The sequence below is a fragment of the Suillus bovinus genome (genome assembly GCF_016758785.1).
Source record: "Suillus bovinus strain UH-Sbo-P2 chromosome Unknown EDB93scaffold_56, whole genome shotgun sequence".
In the NCBI taxonomy this organism is placed as follows: domain Eukaryota; kingdom Fungi; phylum Basidiomycota; class Agaricomycetes; order Boletales; family Suillaceae; genus Suillus; species Suillus bovinus.
This window is the reverse complement of record NW_024542112.1, coordinates 110,627-133,068: the sequence shown is the minus strand read 5'-3', so window position 1 is coordinate 133,068 and position 22,442 is coordinate 110,627. Positions and strand designations below refer to the sequence as shown.

General features: G+C 48.4%; 9 protein-coding genes across 9 annotated transcripts; 6 read left to right on the top strand and 3 right to left on the bottom strand.

Annotated features, from left to right (window-relative positions):
• Window positions 1–165: 165 nt before the first annotated feature.
• EDB93DRAFT_1299329 (fumble) lies at window positions 166–2,494 on the top strand (the record flags this gene model as incomplete). The annotated part of the gene is made up of 7 exons (XM_041454659.1): window positions 166–261; window positions 318–383; window positions 441–1,353; window positions 1,402–1,639; window positions 1,703–1,764; window positions 1,829–1,922; window positions 1,972–2,494. The coding sequence occupies 7 exons, from the start codon at window positions 166–168 to the stop codon at window positions 2,042–2,044; spliced, it is 1,542 nt and encodes a 513-aa protein (XP_041304816.1). The 3' UTR covers window positions 2,045–2,494.
• Window position 2,495: 1 nt separating this feature from the next.
• Window positions 2,496–5,008, top strand: EDB93DRAFT_713678 (uncharacterized protein). Its single transcript, XM_041457183.1, has 5 exons — window positions 2,496–2,935; window positions 3,026–3,595; window positions 3,651–4,190; window positions 4,238–4,767; window positions 4,823–5,008. The coding sequence occupies exons 1-4, from the start codon at window positions 2,616–2,618 to the stop codon at window positions 4,764–4,766; spliced, it is 1,959 nt and encodes a 652-aa protein (XP_041304815.1). The 5' UTR covers window positions 2,496–2,615; the 3' UTR covers window position 4,767; window positions 4,823–5,008.
• On the bottom strand, window positions 4,842–10,548 carry EDB93DRAFT_1299317 (uncharacterized protein; the record flags this gene model as incomplete). The annotated part of the gene is made up of 22 exons (XM_041454658.1): window positions 4,842–5,408; window positions 5,456–5,531; window positions 5,584–5,714; window positions 5,773–5,829; window positions 5,879–5,892; window positions 5,948–6,022; window positions 6,072–6,186; window positions 6,238–6,267; window positions 6,321–6,524; window positions 6,574–6,813; window positions 6,868–6,909; window positions 6,959–7,114; window positions 7,168–7,543; window positions 7,589–7,609; window positions 7,662–7,950; window positions 8,000–8,158; window positions 8,206–8,409; window positions 8,462–9,247; window positions 9,298–9,973; window positions 10,023–10,256; window positions 10,307–10,404; window positions 10,467–10,548. 22 exons carry the CDS (start codon window positions 10,546–10,548, stop codon window positions 5,226–5,228), a joined length of 4,248 nt encoding a protein of 1,415 aa, XP_041304814.1. The 3' UTR covers window positions 4,842–5,225.
• A 201-nt stretch (window positions 10,549–10,749) lies between these two features.
• On the top strand, window positions 10,750–13,696 carry EDB93DRAFT_1164599 (Sec1-like protein). Its single transcript, XM_041450145.1, has 13 exons — window positions 10,750–10,907; window positions 10,968–11,048; window positions 11,098–11,209; window positions 11,261–11,469; window positions 11,521–11,625; window positions 11,677–11,860; window positions 11,912–12,147; window positions 12,201–12,291; window positions 12,345–12,419; window positions 12,471–12,637; window positions 12,694–13,168; window positions 13,230–13,331; window positions 13,382–13,696. The coding sequence occupies exons 1-13, from the start codon at window positions 10,776–10,778 to the stop codon at window positions 13,489–13,491; spliced, it is 2,079 nt and encodes a 692-aa protein (XP_041304813.1). The 5' UTR covers window positions 10,750–10,775; the 3' UTR covers window positions 13,492–13,696.
• Window positions 13,697–14,262: 566 nt separating this feature from the next.
• EDB93DRAFT_1090405 (uncharacterized protein) lies at window positions 14,263–14,606 on the top strand (the record flags this gene model as incomplete). The annotated part of the gene is made up of 3 exons (XM_041446271.1): window positions 14,263–14,317; window positions 14,381–14,489; window positions 14,546–14,606. The coding sequence occupies 3 exons, from the start codon at window positions 14,263–14,265 to the stop codon at window positions 14,604–14,606; spliced, it is 225 nt and encodes a 74-aa protein (XP_041304812.1).
• A 983-nt stretch (window positions 14,607–15,589) lies between these two features.
• On the top strand, window positions 15,590–18,155 carry EDB93DRAFT_1090447 (uncharacterized protein; the record flags this gene model as incomplete). Its single annotated transcript, XM_041446274.1, has 3 exons — window positions 15,590–16,504; window positions 16,563–17,079; window positions 17,119–18,155. The coding sequence occupies 3 exons, from the start codon at window positions 15,590–15,592 to the stop codon at window positions 18,153–18,155; spliced, it is 2,469 nt and encodes an 822-aa protein (XP_041304811.1).
• Window positions 18,156–18,268: 113 nt separating this feature from the next.
• EDB93DRAFT_712962 (uncharacterized protein) lies at window positions 18,269–19,363 on the top strand. The gene is made up of 3 exons (XM_041457182.1): window positions 18,269–18,464; window positions 18,529–18,723; window positions 18,774–19,363. Exons 1-3 carry the CDS (start codon window positions 18,381–18,383, stop codon window positions 19,209–19,211), a joined length of 717 nt encoding a protein of 238 aa, XP_041304810.1. The 5' UTR covers window positions 18,269–18,380; the 3' UTR covers window positions 19,212–19,363.
• EDB93DRAFT_1106270 (uncharacterized protein) lies at window positions 19,344–20,324 on the bottom strand (the record flags this gene model as incomplete). The annotated part of the gene is made up of 7 exons (XM_041447599.1): window positions 19,344–19,606; window positions 19,655–19,730; window positions 19,781–19,831; window positions 19,892–19,958; window positions 20,012–20,045; window positions 20,101–20,123; window positions 20,191–20,324. The coding sequence occupies 7 exons, from the start codon at window positions 20,322–20,324 to the stop codon at window positions 19,344–19,346; spliced, it is 648 nt and encodes a 215-aa protein (XP_041304809.1).
• Window positions 20,325–20,802: 478 nt separating this feature from the next.
• On the bottom strand, window positions 20,803–22,435 carry EDB93DRAFT_1164563 (Sas10/Utp3/C1D family-domain-containing protein). Its single transcript, XM_041450144.1, has 5 exons — window positions 22,207–22,435; window positions 22,099–22,154; window positions 21,990–22,047; window positions 21,530–21,931; window positions 20,803–21,475 (listed from the first exon to the last, which is right to left on the bottom strand). Exons 1-5 carry the CDS (start codon window positions 22,391–22,393, stop codon window positions 21,255–21,257), a joined length of 924 nt encoding a protein of 307 aa, XP_041304808.1. The 5' UTR covers window positions 22,394–22,435; the 3' UTR covers window positions 20,803–21,254.
• Window positions 22,436–22,442: the final 7 nt, after the last annotated feature.

Below are 22,442 nucleotides of genomic sequence, written 5' to 3'. Positions count from 1 at the left end.
ATTCGAATTGCTCAGGGAAGAGTTCGTACGATTTCGTGGTTGTCGTACCACGTTCCAGTGCTTTTAAGTCTCACATAATTTCTGTCATAATAGTCGTGAGCTCATTCGCTTTTACTACTGACTTTGATCTGACTGCAATTAAACGAAGTGTCATCTTGATTCGCGATGCATGCCCCCCTCCCACCACCGTCGCTGCCCACGCCCAAGGCCATTCGTGTCAATACTAAAGGAGCAGTGATACTTGCCGAGGAGTCGCCTGAGGTATGCATGGTTATCTGTCGAAGCTATGCATCCCTTAACTCCTCATCATAACACAGACTCGAGACAGTCGAGGGATTTACCTCCCAAACTACATCGAACCAGTCTCACATATCGCAATAGACGTAAGCGCTAGTCCATATATCATTCCTTCTGGTGATTGATATCATGGCACATCTCAGATCGGCGGATCACTCGCGAAGGTCGTTTACTTTACACGTTCTCCTTCATCCCCATCTGTGATCGCTACGCAGGGCAGTAATTCTAGCGCCACCAGCTTCTCGACATCCAGCGCTGGTTCTCCATCTGTGTCTCCACCAAACGTTACTTGTCCTATCCCCTCCAGCTCTTCGCAAACACGGAACGGCACCCTTACGCCCCTTGCCCTTGAATCCCATTACAATGGAAATGGACATAATAATAGTCATCCCCCAGATTCCCTCGACACAGACCTTTTACACTGCACTATCTTGAAACGCACGACCGAAGTACGTCACATCCCCGGCGGCTCCCTTAACTTTGAGCGGTTCGAAACATCTAATATCTCCGCGCTTATAACTTTCATATCGGAGCTCATAACTCGGTCTGCTGCCGCGAATGGCGTCTCTATCGAAGAGATGCGCCGTAGCGTCAAGATCTCAGCTACTGGTGGTGGCGCACACAGGTTTGGCAAGCTGTTCGAGGGCGAACTCGTGGTGGATGTGCAGAGAGAGGATGAGATGGAATGTTTGATCGAAGGGATGAAATTTATGGTGACGATCCCAGAGGAGGTGTATTACTTCTCGGATGAACTCATCCAAGAAGTGACGCATCACATATCGAGGGACGAGAGTGTATCGGATGATCCTGCGTCAAGCACGAGTGCGGAGTCCATTCTGGAGCGGCCTTCACCAGACCCGCCGCGGTATGCCGTGACGTTCGAGACCAGCGAACCTTCTGCGCATCTTCCTTGTTTGCTTGTCAACATCGGATCTGGTGTATCTATAATCAAGGTGGATGCTGATGGATCGTTTGAACGTGTCAGTGGAACGAGCCTCGGTGGGGGGACCTTATGGGGACTTCTTAGTTTGTTGACGCCCGCACGGACATTTGATGGTAAGTGGAAGACTTGGTGGCTTGATCGGCGACTTATTCTTGGCGCAGAGATGCTTGCATTGTCCGAAAAGGGTGACAATGCTAGTGTAGACATGCTCGTTGGTGATATCTATGGTTCGGACTACAGCAAGCTTGGACTCAAATCGACCATGATAGCAAGTTCGTTCGGTAAGGTTTTCAGAAGCCGAGGACAGGCGAAGGGAGAAGGGGAACGCGGGACGTTCCGAGCCGAGGACATTAGCCGAAGCTTGCTGTACGCTGTATCGAACAATATCGGGCAAATTGCGTGAGTTGCCTAGATATGGCACTGGAATGTGCTTGATTGAGCATAAGCTGACAGCACGGTCAGGTACATGAACGCAGAAAAGTATGGTCTAGATAGGATCTACTTTGGTGGATTCTTCATACGTGGTGTGTCGAGTTCATTATATCTTTTTAGTCATCGTGCAAGTTGATGGAATGTTTTACGTTTCAGGGCATGCAGCGACTGTAGCTACATTATCATACGCTATAAGGTTCTGGAGCAAGGGAACGAAGCGGGCGCTATTTTTCCGACACGAGGGATTCCTGTAAGTTGATTGATCTCATTCAGGTCGAGTGATTTCTGATACATTGTAGGGGTTCGATTGGAGCATGGATCAAGAACATCGACGTGGAAGAGACACCAACATCGAGGCTGCCGGCGTCATAGCTGATATCTGTTCTCATGTGCACTATTTATACCGGTCATTGAGTTATGCGTATACAAGGCTTATCATAATCAATTTGCAAGCCCAGGCGGCCTGAGGCTCTGCACTAGACGACAAAGTGGTTTATAAGGCAGTGTGACCACACCGATCCCGATTAAATTTTAGTAGCCCCGGTTGATTAATAAACGTTGAAAGCTTAGCGCTTAGCTGGCCAGGCTTGGATTATGAAACGACTGCGACTGTACAGCAGCAGGAAGGACACTAAGCGGTCAGCCACGTGGATACCCTGTGAATCCCATCCGACCTCGTCCTTTAACCGAATTTCAGTTGGCCCCTCTCGTCACAAACACCCCAGTTGTGTTCTATTGGGATAAAATGATTAAAAGATTTGGTAGTAGGAGGAGAGAATGGTGTTGGTCGTAGTCAATACCCCTCAGTGACGACAAGTAGCACCCGTGGGAATATTGATCATTATAGCAGAGTAAAAAAAGGTTGCGGATATGGAATATCAGCAGTCCATATACAAGCCTTTGTCATGTCTCTCCCTTGAAAGCTGTCCCCCATCAAGCCGCCATGGAATTAACCATGGACAACCTCCTCTTCCCTAATCATCCTTCACAATCCAATAACAACACTATTTCTGCTTCTTCATCTGTCCTTGGCGACGTTGACCCCGACGACCAGAGCACTGTTTCAACACCTATAGCTATACAGGACGATGAAAAGCCAACAAAAAAGCTCAACGATCCTGACTCGACCGACAAGGGTCCTTCTGCAAAGAAGCCTCGTCATCGTCATAGTCCAAACCAGCTCGCAGCACTCAACGAGCTCTATGAGAAAAACGAACATCCCAGCCTAGACGACAGGACAGAGCTAGCTGAGAAGCTTGGAATGTAAGTTCCCCTTTTGGGCACCCCTCATGATTTTATTGATTTGGTCGACCGGCGCCTTTTGCATTCAACATCCTATCTCCCCTCCTACAGGGAAACGAAGACGGTTAATGCGTGGTTTCAAAATAAGAGAGCTTCCACCAAGAAGCGCAATAAACCAACGACCTCTGCTTCTACTGACGCACCGCCCCCCAAAACTCCATCATCTACGCTTCCATCAATAGCAAACCTTTTAAACTCCTCATCACCTCCACCCACACGTAACATTTCATCCCGCTCTCATCCCTCATCATCATCATCTCGCAAGAAACAGAAGGATATTCTTCATCATCATCATGACAAGCATATCAATGAACCTCATGACAAGCCTTTCGCCCCCGAGTTCTTGCCTCATGATCAGTTTGTGCCTGAGAACCAGGTTGTCGATAGCGATCGGCATCATGCCGTTTATGCCGAAAGGGGCCACTTTGTACCCGACGCGGATAGCCGATTTGTCTCCGAGAATGACGGCGCCAGTGATGGCGTTACGTCTCGAAAGGGCAGAGGCGAACCAGCTCGCAATAGAACAACCCCTGAACAAACCGAAGAGCTTCGTCGTGCTTATGCTAGAAATGCACATCCTTCCAAGGATGAAAGAGAAGAACTCGCAGACAGACTTGGAATGTCAGTGTTGTTTTATCATGATTATCGTACCATCCTACTGATCTGACATCGATAGGCGCCCGCAAAGCGTGACAAATTGGTTTCAGAACCAGCGCACTCAGGCCAGGAAGCATAAGGAGGACCATCCTCCCCTCACATCTTCGTCACGATCTGCAACTGCAGATGGATCATCTCATCCATCTTCTGTCAACGATGATGATCATGGGCCTTCATTGACTCATCTGAACTTTCCTCCAAGAGCATCTCATCCATCCCTTGTCCCCGACCGTCACCTGCCTCCTCCTTCTCTTCCCTTCCTCAAGTTATCTCCACCAGAACTTGATGAAGTGAAGGTACCGCGCAGCCGAATGTCTTTGCCGCCATCTTCGAATCCTCGTCTCACATCACCTCGCATGCGAAGAAGCGTCACACCATATACAAGGGATCCCGAGGAGATGCCTCGGACTCATGAGGGCATCAAAGGAGAGGATGCGCAATCTCGTCCTCGCCGCTCTCGTCCTGAGCCATACCAGCTGGAAGCGCTCAAAAAGCTGTTGCATCGCACCTCGACGCCAAGTATCGAGCAAAGGAACGCCCTTGCGATGGAAGTCGGAATGTACGTCAAATCCATCCTGGCATATCCTCTACTCACCTCCATGCCAGGGACATCGGCAAAGTTACAAATTGGTTTCGCAACATTCGGCAAACAGCCCGCAAGCGGGCTAAACGTGCTGGTGTTCCTCTTCCTCGCGCCCCCAGGGGCCGTGGATATCAGTACAATTTTTCTCGCGAAACCTCATCAGGATCATCTTCCCAAGAGGAAGACGAAGATGATGCAATGGATCTGGATGACGAGGACACCATGGAATTTGATGTCGACGAACGCAGCGAAGAGGACTTCCAGGAGGCAGTGACCCCTGGTATGTCGCCTTCTCCTCCTCCGCAAAAACGCATTCGGGCACATGTCCCACTTCCGATGCCCCGTGGTGGGGCCAGTATTGGTGTCGAAAGCATGGGCGTGGGACTCATTGAACCCGCTGCCTTTCAAGAGCTTGAAATGGCCGTGGGGATGTCTGCGGGGCCTAGCGAGTACGTTAGTGCAGACACGGGTATGCACGCTGCAACATTTTCTGGCGTGAAGATCGAAGATGCATTGCTATTATTGAGCTTTCATCAGCATGTTGTGCATTAGGGTATGTGTTCTATTTGGTATCCCAGGAGCAGGCTCTCACGTGTTGTTTCATGTAGACATCAGTCAAAGCTATTTATATCAGTAACAATGATGTGTTTCAAGGCCTGCCCATCAAGTGTATCGACTATCATTGTGTTCTTGTGATCTTTGCTCCCCATCATCATTCCAATATTGCATACCGCATGGATGCGTTCATATTCATTATTGTTGCTTAATTGCCTATTTTTTCTTCTTCTTTTGATGTCTTGCCCCACCTCACCGCGTACAATACATGAGCTTGATCTTATCTATCTGTACTGGCACGATTTGTATGCGTTCCTAGTATTTAAACAAATGTGTTGCGGTGCATAAATATCTAGTCAGTATTTGTATGTTCTTTGCCGTAGATAATTATTCCGTGTTACAATGACGACTGTATGTACGTAGAGCTACAATGAAATTGTGAAGGGACTGACTGATCTACACTGAATTGCGTCTAGCACTTCTTCCTTTCCTGCTACACTTGTTATTATTTGCGCCATAACCATCGAGGTTTGGAACGGGCAGCTTTCCTTCTTCTTCCCACTTGTCAAGGATCTCGACCGCAGCGAGATACCCCTTACTTTGAATCTCGTCAAACTTGCTGAATTGAAGTGTGCCATACTGCGTACTGGTGAGCGCCATACATGGAAACAGGAAAGCATTCGTACCTCCTGAACCGGCATCTGCATGTACAGGCAGTTCCGTGTGACTTTGGCTGCCTCCAGAGTGTGCACACTCGACACGCTTCGGATACGTAAGAACAACATAAACGGACCGTACAGCGTGGGGAACTTACTAGGCCAGTCGACTTTGGATCTCGGTAATCGCAGGCACGGTTCGAGCGCTCGAGAAGGGGTTCCATCGGTTAAAAAAGAGCCACCACCCAGAAACAGAGTCACCAAAGTTTCGAGGAGAATTATCGTCAATCTGGGTAAAGGATGGTAAGACATGGAGGTAGAGGTGACCATTCGCAACAAAAACCTACAGAACCGACATCCGCAGCAAGTACAACGCTCGCGCCCATCGAGAACATTGTTGACACCTGATGCCTATTAGGGGCCATCCAGAACCAGCAGTGATTAATTACTTACGGGTAAGTTGTCAACTGCGGAAGACGATATCGTAAGCAATGTGATGCAGGGTTAAACAAAGAAACGCACTATATCCACCGTCGACAAGCATGCTGCCGTTATCACATAATGGAGGCAGTAGTCCAACTAGAGTCATGGAAGCACCTGCATCACTCGTGAGTTCGTATCAACGAAATCAGTTCGACGACCTCACGAATGAACCTCCAGGCATAACCACTTTCGTGGATCTCCATTCGGGATGTGTTGATGTTCGTAGTATTACAGAAGTACGGGAGCCACATGTCTTCTATGTGAAGATCGTAGAAAGCCTGATCAATGTGTTAAAATTGTAGGTCCATGCTAACTTCCCAAAAACTTACTTTGTATATGGTTCTATTAAACTCATGTCCCTGAGGTGACACGTGAATGTGTGGGCGATACGAAGTGTGATCAGATGACTTACAGTGGTATAAGCGACGAGGGGGTATGTAACGTCTGAAAGTATCCTCCAAATATTTCCCATTCTTCCGCTGAACTGCTTAGCACGACTGGCGCTCATTATAATATCGCACTCGCGTGCGTAAAGACCACCTATAAGTGCGCCGATACTAGTGCCCGCGATGTAGTCGATGGGAATACCGCGTTCCTCGAGGGCACGTAAGACACCCTGTTATCTTATCAGCGGATAATGTCAACTCCACGGAGATACCACTGACGAGATGCGAGATACCACGGGCCCCACCACCACCGAGGACGACTCCGACAGATTTTGCGCAGAGTCTCCTGGCCAGACGAGAGAAGTCATTGATCATGGGATGTGGTTGCGGTCTTGCGTGCCTAGATCTCCCCCTGTACTTCTGAATGCCACTCTGCACTCTATCCTTCAGGTTCTTAAATGCAATGACAACATCAGGATCTTGCATCTGGGCGGTTTTCACGATCGGAACTGCAAGACCCTATCGTCCACATTTAAATCACTGATCTGAGAGTGAAAGTTTATGTGTACACACCGGAAGTTCGACGTGAATATGTTGGTGTACCCAAGGACGATTCTGTCTCTTTATGAGATCAGCCATCCAAAAAGCAGCTTTCATAACGCACTTTCAGCCATTCGCGTGTCGACCCAGGGGCTACAGAACGTTCGGGATGAAGTAGCACAAGCTCTTTCCGTGCTGTGGTCTTCATTGAAAGTAGCAACCTTTCGTATTCCCCAATACTCGGATCGTCACCCATCCCAACCACCATCACAAAGTCCGCCTAACAAGAAGGGTTACAACGTTATGAAGGCTTGTGAGCCATAAATGACTTACCTGTCGGATACAAGTCTGCGTCCAGGGGCTGTTGACAGGTGAATCAGCAACATAAAGCACTGTTCTGTATCTTTGCTCTTGGTCTGCAAGCCAAGCTGCAGCCTTGAGTGTGCCCATACGAGAGAATGCGTGACGGCCGAGATGACTTGACACAGAAGCTTGATTCATATACGATGTCTTCGCGCCCATCTCTTCCAACGCAGTCTTCAGTTTCCGAGCAAAGGTGTCTATAGGGACATTTCGCGATACTGGAAGAATAGCCACAGTCTTCAAGTTAGTGTTGTTCCGTCCCAGTTCGAATGCAGTGTTGCGTGTCTGGACATCGCTCGATGCATCCATCTCATCACGTACACGAGAGGCAATCGTCCGTAACAGCCTAGACAAGGTTAAAGACGAGCCTTATATCAGAGATAGAGCTTACTGTGCAGTCGTTTGTGGATTTCTGAGCGCATAGTATGAGCAGACGGCCAAGAGCATGGCAGATGAGGACTTACCTTGAGGAAATGGCATTGAACAGCGTCTGGGGCATTCTAATCAGCTCAGAGTCACGGATTGCATGCATTGTCGTTCTGCGTGTCGAGCTGGTGATAACGTCTAACTCCCCAACAGTATCGCCTTGTCCGTATTCGCCAGTAATTATGACTTTACCATCTTCTCCTTCGGTAATTGCTCGTAGTCGTCCATTAATGACAATATAGAAACTATCACTGACGTCTTCAGGGCGCCAAAGAACTTGACCTGCGTTGACGTGCATCCAGTCAAGAGAAGCATCAATTTGCAGGACTACCGAATCGTTAGCATGTTACAAGGAATGGTTGAAGGCAGTGCTAACCTAGAGGTGACAACAATGAAATGAGACGTTTGGCCAATGTAAGCTGCACGATAGGCCGTTTCTCCACCAGACGTTCAAGAGAGTGAGCAGGTAGAAATCCCACGTATGTATCAGTCTTCGCTTGGATGTCAACATATGAAGGTGTTCCGCAGAGAGACGCTTCAAATAACATCAGGACATGCGAGAGCCATCTGATGTAAGCATACCGAGATAACCCGCGATTCCTCCTGGTTTCACGGTAAACAACAGCTTGCGACTCTGGACCTTTTCAGGCTCTTGCTTGTGGTCGGATGTGTAAAGAGAGTTGTTGTTTGAGCTTGTCGACCTCGTTCCATAGGGCGCATTGTTTGGCCGGGGCTCGTCAGCACGTAGGAGAATATCCAAGAAACCTTCGACAACATAATAAAGACCTGGTGTGTGTGCGGTCAATTATCGTCTATACTTAACTGAGGGTACTTTTACCAGTATTCCGTTCCCCGGCCTTCACAAGTGTTGAGCCAGCAGAGAAGAAAAGGATTTCGACTTCGTTGTCCAGACCGCTCATATAACCGGTTGTGGTAGTAGATGATGTTCCCGTTATACTCGAAGCGCCATCATCCGTAGTTTCTAAGAGCGACAGAGAGCCAAAGGGAGACGGAAACACGCCGTTCGCAGAGCGCACATGATCAGAAGGCAGGAAAGCTGGCGAATCCTCGATAGACTCGTTCCCACTCATGGGTGGCTGGAGTAGACCAATGGACTTCGCGATGCATGACATGACTTCCTCACGCAGATCAAATTCTTCATTATTTAGACGGGTCTGTAACGGGTCGATTTTCTGCAGCCGAGGGGTTTCCAAGATGCTGAACGAACGCGCAAGCTTATACCCATCACTGCCTTGCCCAGTCGAGGTATGCAAGTCGCCAGCCTGTACCTGATTGCGAGGCGTGCGAATTGGGGCCCCGCGCATAGCAAGTGGGCTATCTGTCAGACTCTCTCGCGATATGACTAAAGGCGTAAAGCCATTGTTAGCAGAGGCCAGATCCAGAGATGGACTGAGGTACTCGCTTTCAGGGTCAGACCCCTGAATTGCGACATCGTCAAAACGTTGACGTAGATATTGTAAACCACCGCCCTCATAGAATGATGCCGGAAGAGGGTGACATGCAATTTCGTTGATGGCCTTTTCAGTTCGAAGGACCTCTGTCGTTAACCCCAAATACCTGTGCGCCGCATTGAACGTAACACGCGAAAAGCGCGTCAGAATTACTGGAAATATAATGAGGAAAAGCGATAACTCGATCTCGCAGAAATCATACCTTGTACGATATGACTGGTTGCTTTGGGAAACTTCTTTGCAACTCTGCGAAATGCTTCTGCAGGGATAAAGGCTAATGTACTGTCCTCTTTTGCCCTGGCCACGATACCATGGTGGAGCTGAGTTGTAAGGTTAGAGTCTGATCGCGAGCGGGAAGCTCGCTGTGGCGGCGACCTGAACCTGTCGCCAATGTGATACGGGGACGTCGGACGAACGGGGGAAGTTGCATCTGCGGGATGAGCGGTGGAACCAGACGAAGACATAGATGTAGTACGAGAAGGCCGGGAAGTCGCGGATGCATAATCCAGGCTAAAGCGAGACACATCCGAATTCGTGCGGGTAGTACGTGATCGGGGTGGTGCTCCCACTTCACTTCTTCCAAGAGCATCGGGGTGATCATCCTCTTTCCAACTTATCTTTATGTGCTCAGTGAACAAGCTGAGAATGCTGAATAAACTAGACAAGGTTCCACCGCTCCCAACTTCATTGATAAGCTGGTATCCGTTCATATCCTCCTCGTCCCATGACCCATTTTGGAGATTATTCTGGCCTGTTTGAGCGTAGACCTGGACCATGCCATCGACGACGCAATAGAAGCTCCTGTCTTCATCTAGAGAGATACTATCCCCGGCAATTAAGCGTCTCGTTGCAAGATGCCTTGCCAATTCATGGAATACCTGTTAAATTATGATGGGTTGATCAATGCAGACGACGCGGATTACTTACTGGCTTCTCGAGAAATCCAAAGACACGGACAGCTTGCAGAAAATCGTCCAAGTAGTTGTGAAATGCTGGGGGAGGCTCTGTTGTATTCACATCTGGGTGAAGTGCATTCACGTCGGGTTTTACTAACGGTGGCTCCTTCAGTGAGGAGTACGTGTTACGATATCGAAGGTGTATCCAATAATTCAAAGCCACTGCCGAAGCGAAAAACATGATGGCGAATGACCAAAAATTTAGCTAATCGAGCGTGAGCAATTTATATTTCAAGCAATCTTGGAAACACCGACTGTTAATGTCATGGAATAGGACAGAGCAAAGTAGATGAGACGAGGGATGGTGATAGTGGCAAAAGCTATCAAAGCTTTTGCCCATGATAGGAACCATACTGCCGAGATACCGTACCATGAGCATCATCTGATACATGACAAAAGAACGACATGGGCTTACATATTACCCAGAAACAGGCGGAGAGAAGGGAGAGGAGAGGATGTCTTCCATCATATTCGGGTGAATTGGAGGTATAGTCCATGATGGACGTCGTCCGTGGTATGTTCAGGTTGGCTCTGACAGCCTCAGCGATTCAGCTTATGAGTCGACAGTGATCAATTGATGGACCTTAAGTAGTGATGAGCTAGAAACGTTTGATACGACGTAACAGTACCTCTCGAAGCTGGCTGAATTTGGAGTAAAATGACAGGAGACTACGGGCCGAGTGCCCTGACCCGGGTGGCTGTGCCATTGCACGTTCTCCACAACATGGCAGCCGCGTCCACCTCAGCCTCTGACGTGCAGACCTCGTATGAGACCGAGCGAGACAACGAGCCCAGGTTGCACGTAGAATTTCTGAAGGACACGGCAAGAAAAGCCTTGATCGACACTCTAAACGCGGTGCGCTCTTTGGTACTCGTACACCTGTTTCAAGTGAACTAAAGGGTTCATTCTGTACAGGTAAATGGCGCAAAGACACTCGTGCTTGACCCTACTCTTGCGGGGCCTTTGGGACTGGTCACAGAAGTCGCACTTCTGAAGGTACTTTGTACTGTTCTCATGTTGATTGCGTATTTCACTCCATTACTAGCATCATGGTGTAGACAAGATGTTCTGGCTTGAACCAGGCCCATTGACCTCGACGACGACAAACGTCGTGTACCTTTGTCGCCCGCTAATCAAGTACGTCAAAATTATTGCAGGTCTGAATTTCCCTTTTGTATACGGTCGTGCAGTAGACTCAGTGCATGTAGATCAGGTTAAAGCCCATATTCGAGAGTCGCAAAAGCACAGATATACACTCTTCCTCATACCTCGCATATCTACTCTAGTATCAAGGATACTCGAGGAAGAGGGAATTCTCGGCGAGATCACGATATCTTCCTACAACTTGCAGTTCATTCCCATTGCGGAGGATGTCATCTCACTCGAGAACGATAACGCCTTCAAGGAGTTATGGGTGGTATGTACATCATCCACTTATTAACAGTATAGCGTTACTCAGTCCGTCCAGGATGGTGACGAAACCGTGATATATAACTCTGCGTTAGCACTCAACTCGTTGCAGAAGGTGTACGGTCGCTTCCCTCGCATATTAGGAAAGGGAGACTATGCTTCGGTATGATCTTCCATACTCCTGCATAGCTCCAGATAGAACCATTCTTCACAGCGGCTGGCAACCCTTCTCACGAAATCGCTACCCGATCAACCTTCTCCCTTGTCAGATTCCTCGATACCTGCTGCACCGTTTGACTCGCTCATTATTATTGACCGCACCGTTGATATGATCACACCGCTTCTGACCCAGCTCACGTATGAAGGCCTCATCGACGAGTTTCTTGGTCTCAAGAACTGTAAGCAATCCACGAGATACGAGAACGTGACCGGTATTGACATATTCGTAGCTCATGTTGAACTACCAGTTAGCCTCCTCACCCTCCCCGCTGCACCTAACCCCTCAAATCCCAACGCCACCCCATCAGGATCTGCATCTGTCACTCCACTTATCAATGAAAAGACGAAGAAGCACCACCTCTCGACTGCCACTGACCCGCTATTGGCTGAGTTGCGCGACTTGAACTTTTCATCGGTAGGGAAAAGACTCAGCAAAGTGGCACACCGATTAGACGAAGACTACAAAGTGTGTGGTTCCACTCACTGCCGTGAAATGATACAGATATTGACAAACAAAAGGCTCGATTACAGGCGAAGACCGTCGCGCAGCTTCGCGACTTTGTTGGAAAACTTGGTGGTCTTCAAGGGGAACACCAGGCGCTGAGACTTCGTAGGGGCAACTTTTTCTTGTTTCCTAGGGGATGTTCTCATTTCTACGTAAAGATACTGGTCTTTCGGAGATGCTCTCATTGAAGACACGCACGGAGTTGTTCAACAAATCGCTTGAAATACAGCAGAGTAAGCACGTTTGCTCATGAAATTCCTCTTGAACTTGATGTCCAACAATAGATCTTCTGGCATCGTTTGAGGTCTCAGCTCAGATTAGTGCAATCGAAGATATGATTGCTCAGGGTGCAAGCATGCAAACTACCGTACGACTGTTATGCCTCGCTAGCATTACTAGTGGTGGAATCAAGGCCAAACTCTTGGATAGTGTAAAACGCGAGCTTCTCCAAGTAATCTCACTCGGTTTTTTCCGTGCTTATTGTGAAGTTCACGATCCATCTTACAGGCTTACGGGTACAATTATCTTCCCCTGCTTCTGTCGCTGGCCGCGCCCGCTTTGGCTATTCTGCTGCCCAATCCCCTCCCAATTTCCGCTGCTCCTGCTGTCGCGGGAAACAAATACCCCTTCACAACCCTACGCAAATCACTGCGACTTCTTATTGATGATAACCCTGAAGCACTGGAGGAGGTTGAAAATGATATCAGTTATACATACTCTGGATACGCACCTATTAGTATCCGGCTGGTCCAATGCGTTGCCCAGAAGAGTGGAGTCATCAGTAATCCTGCAGAGAGGAGCAGTGCAGATGACGGAGATGCCAAGGGCAAAGGGTCTAGCGCCAGAAAACACCATGCGCATCCGATCATAGGCTGGAAAGGCTTTGAGGACGTATTAGGTACGATTCCGGGAAAGACATTTGACATTGCGCAGGAGACGCCTGCATCTATCAACTCCACTGCTTCTTCCGTCGCCTCCTTAAGTAAGTCTCCGGACGTTACCACTGACAGGCACTCCACTATGCTGATATAATATTTAAATAGTGCGCCCACATGAGCAAACGACGACAACTGCCGTATTTTTCTTGGGTGGGTGTACGTATACGGAGATTGCTGCCCTTCGTTGGGTGAGCCGACAAAACAAAGGTGCCGTTTCATCGCACTCTAGCGTAGAGATGATGTTGACTTTTTGGCAGGTCGTAAATTCCTCATCGTGACTACGGGGATTGTGAGTGGGAATAGCTTAATCGATAGCATTGCGGGCACTGGGAAGAATCTTTCTGCGACCAAGGACGTGAACGCCTAACAATGCGATCTGTCTGCAGTAGAGAGTATCTGTACTAGTGACTCCGTCTACTGCGCATCTCGTACATATTGCTGATCGATACAGGAAGAATTGAATCTAAAAAAGGGATTATTTGGGAAGAAATAATATCGAACGTGGATACGAGTCTGTATATTACTTGGATCAACAACGACGCGACGCGTTTGTTTGCCTATTTGATTCCCGGACCCCTGGTACTTGAACTTGGTCTAGCCAAATTACGACAGTCTAACGAGATTCCGACTCAATTCTAAGTTAGCAGGGAACGTGTGTATCTGCCCATGGGGACGGTAATTGAAAAATGACAGTTGACAAGTGCAAGGTCCTCAAACAACTGGTGTTTCAACATTGGGTCAAGTGCACTAAGCCAACAACGTAAATAAAAAATACTTTTTTTCGGTGTTTCTATTATTACGTCAACATTAGTGACTGGGGTCCTACATCTGGCGCGAGCCCTCCCCCGGCGGGTCAACAACTTACGAAGAAAAAGGTCCGCAAACTCGAGCCAATATGAACTTTTCCTCTCTTCAACAGACTCCACCCACATCCCCTTTCCACACACCTTCCAACTTTTGTCGATCTCAACGGTAAGCCGACCCGATTATCGACCTCTTTAGTAAACCAAATATATTGATGACGGTTTCTAGTTAGCTTGCGGCTTGAACCGTGCACTGCCCCTTTTATTAGCGTCCTCAACGAGTTCGCATCAACCGCGTTTTTCTCGCTTATACACCCGAATTGTTTGTTCGAACTATGCCCCCTCGGACAGAATCGAAGACGGGGTCTGAGAAACCTGCAAAAAAGACCAGTATGTGCTGTCGTCATCGAATACGTAGTTGATCGCTCATGTGTTTATTTTTTTTTTCCATAGAGTCGTCTGGCTTCGGTGGGAGGAAGAAACTGAGCGCGTTCAATAAATTCATGCAAACTGAGATGGCCCGGTTGAAGGAGGAGGAACCCGACATGTCCCACCAAGACAGGTAGGTCTAATCATGCGGCTCGTGCGACTGGGTCTTGCTAACCCACGAATCTGTAGGTTCAAATTAGCCACGGCTAACTGGAAGACAGCAAAAGAAAACCCTAGGGCTGCTGCCTGATTGTTATATTACTTTGTGACACCCTATCGCTACGATCATGTGCTTTCCTCGTTCCGTCGCCTCGTTGCCGCTCGCTTCCCGTCGTGTTATATCTTCACATTTGACCGCTAAGCTGCGCATTCCTTGCCCGAATATTATTCGTATCGACTGTCGTTCTTTCTGTAGCCCTCTTTCTGTGGTTTCCCGTTGTCGTTCTGCTTAGTGTTGCTACTAATTTCCACCGTATTCACGCTGCTAGTTGAGTTTGCATTGCAATTATTTGTTGCTATCTTGTGTCGCGCGACTCGGACACGATTTTGATCAGACTTCACATGGACTGGGCTTTCTCAGAGATTCTGCTTTGTGGAAATGACGTACCAAAGTAGCGTGGCCCCTAAGACATGTTCCGATGAACTCCGTCACTGATATGCCGCCCTATCAAGTCAAGTTCTCTCCTCGTCCTGCAACACCGTCATTCCCCTTTTCTTTCTCTCTCTCTCTCCTCTGTATCTCTGATCTTTCTCTCCATCTGCTTCATCACATTACTTATGGACAAACTGCCTCGCATCGATAACGAGGATGCCTTGTTCCCCTTCGATCCTTTTGAACTCCCCATGAGTCCTAACCATCAAAGTCCGTTTCTTTCTTCCTCGTGTTAGTTTCTCATGTCAATCACAGCCCACATACCAGACGCCCTATCTAATCCTGGCATGGAAGCAAGCAGACAGGACGATCCAGAGCCTAATGACACGCTGGGCAAGGGCAAAAGCCCCTCACTACCGATGACCATCCCAGCAGCCTCCAGTCGCGATTCATCTGTGATATCTCCAGGATTATCGCCTACATTCGAGTCGCCTCTCGAGGGAACTTCATCATCTTCTCTCCTACCGTTCGTTTCGGAAGATAATACAATATCGGTATCACCAGATAAGATTAACATTCTGCTCTCAGAAGACCGCGACATACAACTCGCCGGATCATCGAGTAATGATGATTCCGTATTTATGAATGCCTCATTGCATGGCAAAGGGAAAGCAAAAGATCTAGCTTACACGTTGCCTCCTCTCTTATTCTCCACGAGCGACTTGCAATATCGCACCATTGACTGGCCGTCCCCTGATCTTGCCTCCCCAACCACAACCGCAGGTCCTTCCTCTTACGGTTCAACACACACTTCCCCTCCCTGCGCGTCCTCTACTTCATCTCACTCAGCCTCCCAGCCCTCCCAGAATAGCCTTACACAACAGCTTCCGGAACTGACAAAAGTGCCCTCCCGGAGGCGATCGTTGTCCAACTTGTCAATTCATTCCACACGTTCGTTAGCTGCTCGATCTATGTCAAGGATCAAAGTTAAACTGGGCTCATCATCCAAGGGCCCAGGTAACCTCGCCCGTAGATTATTGTTCAGGAATAAGCCAAGTGCAGCTACGACATCAATAGATCTCAGCCCTGCCGGCTCTGTGCTGGATCCTTTCTTGGGGGACCCTACAACAGCAGCGCAACGTATTTGCATTCCAGCATGGAAAAGTCCCGATTTCCAGCCTTGTCCGAACCTCGAGCTCCCATCAGACGCACGAACACATGTTCAACAGAGCGCTGAAGGTCCTGAAAGCCTCAGTAGCATCACAGGCAAAGGCCGCTCATATTCTTCTCCGCTCCCTCAGTCTGTCTTTGACATCATTCCTCGTGGCAATAGTGACGTCTTTGCCCCCGTGCCTTTAGTCCTGCAAAGCGTCTTCGATGAGGCTTTGCCCAGAGAACTGAAGTTGCAGGTCTTCTCAGCCTTGATTTCATTGCACGAAGACGAATTTCAGCTGTGGAAGTCGTCGGGACAATGGACTGCCTTAAAGGCATCCTCATCCAAGTATCGCTGGGTGGGCAGAGATCGTGGGATGCGCGAGCTGGTGAAGTTGAGCAGGGTAAGCGTGATTGGCACACGCGGTTGCGTTATCTGCAATGACACATGTTACGTGTTAGGTGTCAAAGGCGTGGCGCTCATTGGTCTTTGACGGTCAGCTGTGGATGGATGTCGACCTCAAGGCATTCCCAAACCTTCCAGCGCCCTTCCTTCTGCGTCTCGCAGAGCCGCTTGGGCCGTTTATAAAGAACATGGATCTTACCGGATACACAAAGCTTGATCACGGCACTCTGAGCCAAGTCACGACCAGCCTCTGTGTACGCTCCGCGCCAACCATTGATTTCGCGTATACACAACTCTTGGACGTAAATCTGACAGGTTGTAATGCGCTGACTACGCAGGCATTACACAACCTCATCATTCATTCTCCGTTTTTGCGCAGCCTTTGCGTCAAAGGGTTGAAAGCCGTCAACAACACTACTTTCGATGTTCTCGCGCTCTGCCCCCACCTGACATCCTTGAACATGAGTCGGTGTTCCAATATTAACGGAGACGGGCTCCACAGATATGCAAATGCCGTACTAGGGCGCCACGGCCAGCTTGCGCTGAAAGAGCTCAGGCTATGTGGATTGGAGGGTATTTATGACCAGGTCCTGGGAGTTCTAGGAAAAGCAGCACCCTCGCTGGAAGTCCTCGATCTGAGCTATTCTCGTTCGCTGCATAACTCGGCGTTAGACGCTTTTGTGGCGTGTACAGAAGAAGAGAAGTCAACGGAGAGCGTGATGCTGACAGCTCGTCAGGCAGGGCGAGAAACGCGTGATAGTGGGCGCTATCGGAGGCGAATTACGAAGCTCAGACACCTATCGCTCTCGAACTGCAAGCTGCTCACGGACACCGCATGTTCCAATCTAGCGTATGCAGTGCCACGTCTGGAGTTGTTGGAACTGGCGGGCATTGGGACGCCGATGAAAGATGAGGGGCTTGTAAGACTTTTGGAGACCACGCCACTTATCCGAAAGCTTGATCTTGAGGATGACGAGGATATCACCGATGCCGTCCTAAGCGCACTGACCCCCAGTCCCCTAGAAGGTTCCGGATCAGAGTCAACACAGCCCCTGCAGACAGGACAGGCGTTGGAACACCTGGTTGTGTCGTTTGCTGTCAACATCAGTAACGAGGCCTTCCTTTCTCTCATTTGCAATTGCCATCGCCTTAGGGTGTTGGAGGCAGACAGCACGTCCATATCCGGGACTGTCCTCAAAGAGTTCGTGCGAAAGGCTCACGAACGTAACACGTCCAATGCAACCTTGGTTGCTATCGACTGCCGTGCTGTGGGTGAGACCTCCGTCAAGGATGTTGCCGCCATAACCCGCCCTCGCAGAGGCTGGTGTGCCTGGGATGCGCGGAAGCTCGCGTACCTGGACGGTCGGGACGAGAAAGAACTGAAAGCAGGGCAGGATGAATGCGATGAGAAGCGCATTGTGTTGAAGTCATTTTATAATTGGCAAACTGTAGATGCCGTTCGAGCTGCGCGGGAACGGCATCGGCGAAGTTCCCGGCGCGCGGGTAGCGGATCGTCGGATAATCTTGAAGACATTGCCCAAACTTCCGGGCGCATGCGATGGTGGTCCCCCAGTAGTGCGAGGCGTTCGCCTAATATCAACACCCCAGATGGGGCAACTAGCGACCGAGAAGGATGTGTCGTGACGTAGGATCCTTATACTTGTACGCTTTAATATTTTCTTGATCTGTTTTACAAAGCTGATTGTGCACAATCACATTACTCACGTAACGAGCGTTCTTCGATGTATTACTGAAATTTCCCTGTTGTTCACTAGTAGGTTAACTGTATTATTTCAATTCTACCTTGCATAGTGCAACTTTTGCCTAAAAACTCGGTGTTCGTAAACTGTCTCCGTGCATATGCTCAAATTCGCATGATGATCCAGATGAAGTGCATGACCGAAGATCGTATCCAACGACTGCAAGGATATATCAAGACTTACATGGGTTACTGTTCGGTACGTGAACTATTTGTTTTATTACTACCGTTCCATTTCTAACTTAGTCTTCGGCATTTAAAAGCATGTCTCTACGCAATACAATAAAAACTTCGATTTCCTCAAACAACACTTGACCACCCATATCATCCCGGAATCCCAGATATCAAGCAGAAGGGAACACTCGATAACTATGAGACTCGTGTTGGCGAAGGTTTCCATCGAGAGATGCAGGAGACATACAAACAAACAAACAAACTGTAAGGAGGCTGAACCTCAGGTGCACTTACTACCCTCACGAATACCGAAAACACGCTGACGTTTTATCAGATAGCTAGGATTGACGAAAATCTAGAAGCAGTAGCACTCATGTTTATAGACAATCATGATGCGAGCCAACACGAGAGCACGCTAGCGAAGACGACTAGATCCGACGAAGTTCAATCCGGTTCGGATGCGACTCAGATCCGCGGTACGCTGACAAGGTCCGATGAACATTGGATCCTGGGATCACCAGTTTCCGGGATCACAGATGTGAAGGGATTAGTGGATGAGCTTGTTCCCTCGTGGACTCGCATGATTAATCTTGTAGACCATGAAGTCCTGCAAAGATACCGACAGCTGAAAAAAAAAGACGAGGGATATAGTGATATACATACGCAAAAGCTGATGGGGAATACTTCTGGTATAACTCGGTCACGTCACTTATCATCGTCGATCCACTTTGAGAGCACGAGTCATACAACGGACGGGATTTGTTTGAAATAGTAACGACACAATTGAAAGACCACAAACATATTGAGTTACACGACAGCAGCCAACGTTCGAAAACAGATTTCAAGTCAGAGGTAAACAATTGGAACACAAAGGAAATATCCAAAAGATCACAAAATCTGGATCTCAAGCCTGATCGATGCTGAAGACACCGGTAGCGGGATCATACGTGATGTTCCACGTAGTATTGTCCTCGAGAGCAGCAAGATTTTGTTCGAAGAGACGATCGGTCTCGATTGGGCTCTTGATCAAGGTGTTCTCCTTGAAGTCCGTGCAAATATACCCGCGTAGAATCGGCTTAAACTCTTCTACGTTCACAGTCTGCCCCTGCCCTACTCCGAGCCAGACTAGAGCCGTATTCGCCGTGTTCCAATCCACAGTGATGGAACCTGGAGAATATGTGGCGCAATAAATTTACGAATAGCAGGTAAACGTACCAAAGCCTATGTCCTCCTCGGATGGTGCGTTGTTTATACATTGAATATTTGTCACCGCGGGGTTGGTTTGGGGAGTCTAGGCTTGTCTCGCAAACGGATATTGAGAAGGCCTGAAGGTGCACTTACAGAAAAATGGTATGCGTCGCCCTCCTCAGTTAAAGTGGTAGTTTGCCCAGGCTAAGTAGCAGTCAGTCAGTGAAACACAACGATAAATACGGGAATCCGTCCGACTCTCACCTGCATAGCAACCCCGGTAACATATTGAATGACACCACTAGAAAGATCAACCTTGGTGAACGCGGATCTGAGGGGTGCATTGTAGATTAGCTCTCCACACAAGCTTCAAATAGCCCTCACTGTGACGAAAACGAGATTGAGGAGCGGTAGTGGCCTGTCATTGTGAGTGCTTATGTAGATAGCCCAAGGCACTGATGATATTCACCCACCATCGGCCCCAAATTTCCTGACCCTATCCGAAAAGTTACATCAGCGAGAAAGCGCGACAACAAAGACAAAAATATGAAGGATACACGTACACAAAAGCCGATGGGTAATAGTCCTGATAAATATTAGGGATAGACTGATCGTCGAAAGTGAGAAGAAGGTCGAAATCTATGCCGAGATCATTGGATTCGAAGTTGAGCTGTTTGACAAAGGCATTTGAACCCATGGTGTAGAGTCGAATTCGAGATTGAAAGTACAGGAAAGTTGGCGTTCAACGTTCAGTTATGGCCTATTGCTGAGTCCACACGACTTATATACCACCCTCCGGAAGGACAGCAACGCCGTATCCGTAGAGATCGAATCTAGAAACTAGAAAGGGAGAGCCTTTTTCAGGTCAGGTTCAGCATGCTTCATGAACAGCTGACCATCGTTTCAAGGCCAGTCCGTCGAGGTATGAAATGATTCTTTTGATGCGTTAGTATTCGCCACTGTGAAGGGTACAAGGGACGTACAAAATTCCATAGCGATTTACGAGACTTCGAGCCATTATGCCGTTTGATGAGATCTGGTCATTGTTCGGAGTAAAGTCATGGAGGTCACATTGCAGCTTGACCTGGTTTTCACTCGACTTCTCTGCTCGGAACGTCAAAATGGGATAAGTCAGGGTGCGATAATCGGACGCGATAAAACCAAAGCATCCACGTGATCGCAATAACCGCCTACCTCCTCTTTACTTGCACGCACATGCCTACGCCTGCCACTCTCGTGTCGGATGTCAGCTCTATTTCCCTACCTAATACTTTTTGGTATGAAATATGTATGTAATCCATCATGCTAAAGAATCAAATATCTTCTTCGGAACGCGAGCAAAACCGAGTTCGGAGTGGCCGTGCAAGGAGACTAGCAGATTTTCAACACCAGACACATCTGACGATCTGTTCTGAAGATCCTCAGAATCATGTATCGCCGCATCCCCATGCATCGATTCGGAACTCTCTTCATACCGGTTGTGGATCTGGGGTCAACGCGTACTACACTTATGAGGATGACCTCAAAATGTTAGCATTGATTGCGGATATGATGTGGCCCTTTCCTATCATGATGTGTAGAATGAAAGACGGGCCCGGGAGTAGAGGGTCCCAGTACATGACTGGTATCAACTTGATGATTTTTTCTCCTCCCGTCTTGCTTTCTTTCCTGCTTTTCGTTGCTGCACTTCGTTGGCTGCTGATAAATGAGTACTTTGTCCTGACTGATCTGGTGTCTGATCAGCCGAGGCACTATCTGCTATGGGTAAGGCAGATGCGGGCGACCTCTTTTTCTGCTGCTTTAGTTTCTCAGACTTCGAAGAATGACCAGCATCATCATCTCCGTATCCTTGAACGTGTGAGTTCTAGCGTGGCTACGTAAAAGTTCACGGTTAAGACTTGCCTGAGGCTGCAAAAGGATCTATTCGTTGTCGCTTCCGTCTGTCACCTACTTGTTCTTCACATTCTGGGACTTCTTTTTCAACCATTCGTGATTTACCCTTGTTTTGGGGTGGCAGCGACTGCCCTTCTTCTTCTTCTTCTTCCATCGCATCCTCGTTGCCCGACACCTCAGCCTCAACGAATACTTCAAGGTCCTCCTCTTCTTCACTGCCCAATTCCTGCAGGTTCTTCTCGTACTCTGCACGCTCTGCCATTTTGCTAGTTATTTTTACTGGAACCCGTTCACTAGTAGAAGCAGGTCCATGTGGCGTATTGCTCGGTTCTTCAGCTTTTACTAGCTTTGCTTGGGCGATGGCGTGTTTAATAAACCTATTAGCGGCTGCTTTATCGATACCAAGCCTCTCTGAAAACGGATAGGATATTTAGCATGGGAGTCAACGCCCGGAACAAAGGACCCTTGCTTTTCTCTTCAGAATCTTCTGCGCTCTTGATTTTGTCAAAGTATTGACGGACGCGGTCCTGAAACGAGCATAAGATGGGTGAGAACTGCACCACAACATAAAAGCGCACCAGTTCGCCGATAACAGGATGGGTCTTGGGATCTATTCCTCGTGTTTTGAGGTATACTACATGTGATGAGACGAGCTAGCTAGCTAGTATTTGACGATAAATACGTACCGAATACGAGATCGTAAAGTACATATGGAAGGATCACTTGCAATTTGGCTTGTTGGATGGTTTCGAGGGCTACGAGAGTCTCGGGAAGGCTCTTGGTGAATAGAGGTTCGAGCTGAGTCTCGAGCTCATCGAGAGATGTATTGAGTTTTGCCACTTTGGCTCGTAGTTTGTCCTCGTCAGAAGCCATGGTGTTTCAGACAAAGTGAAGGCGCACCGTAGTACATAGTAGCCTTTGA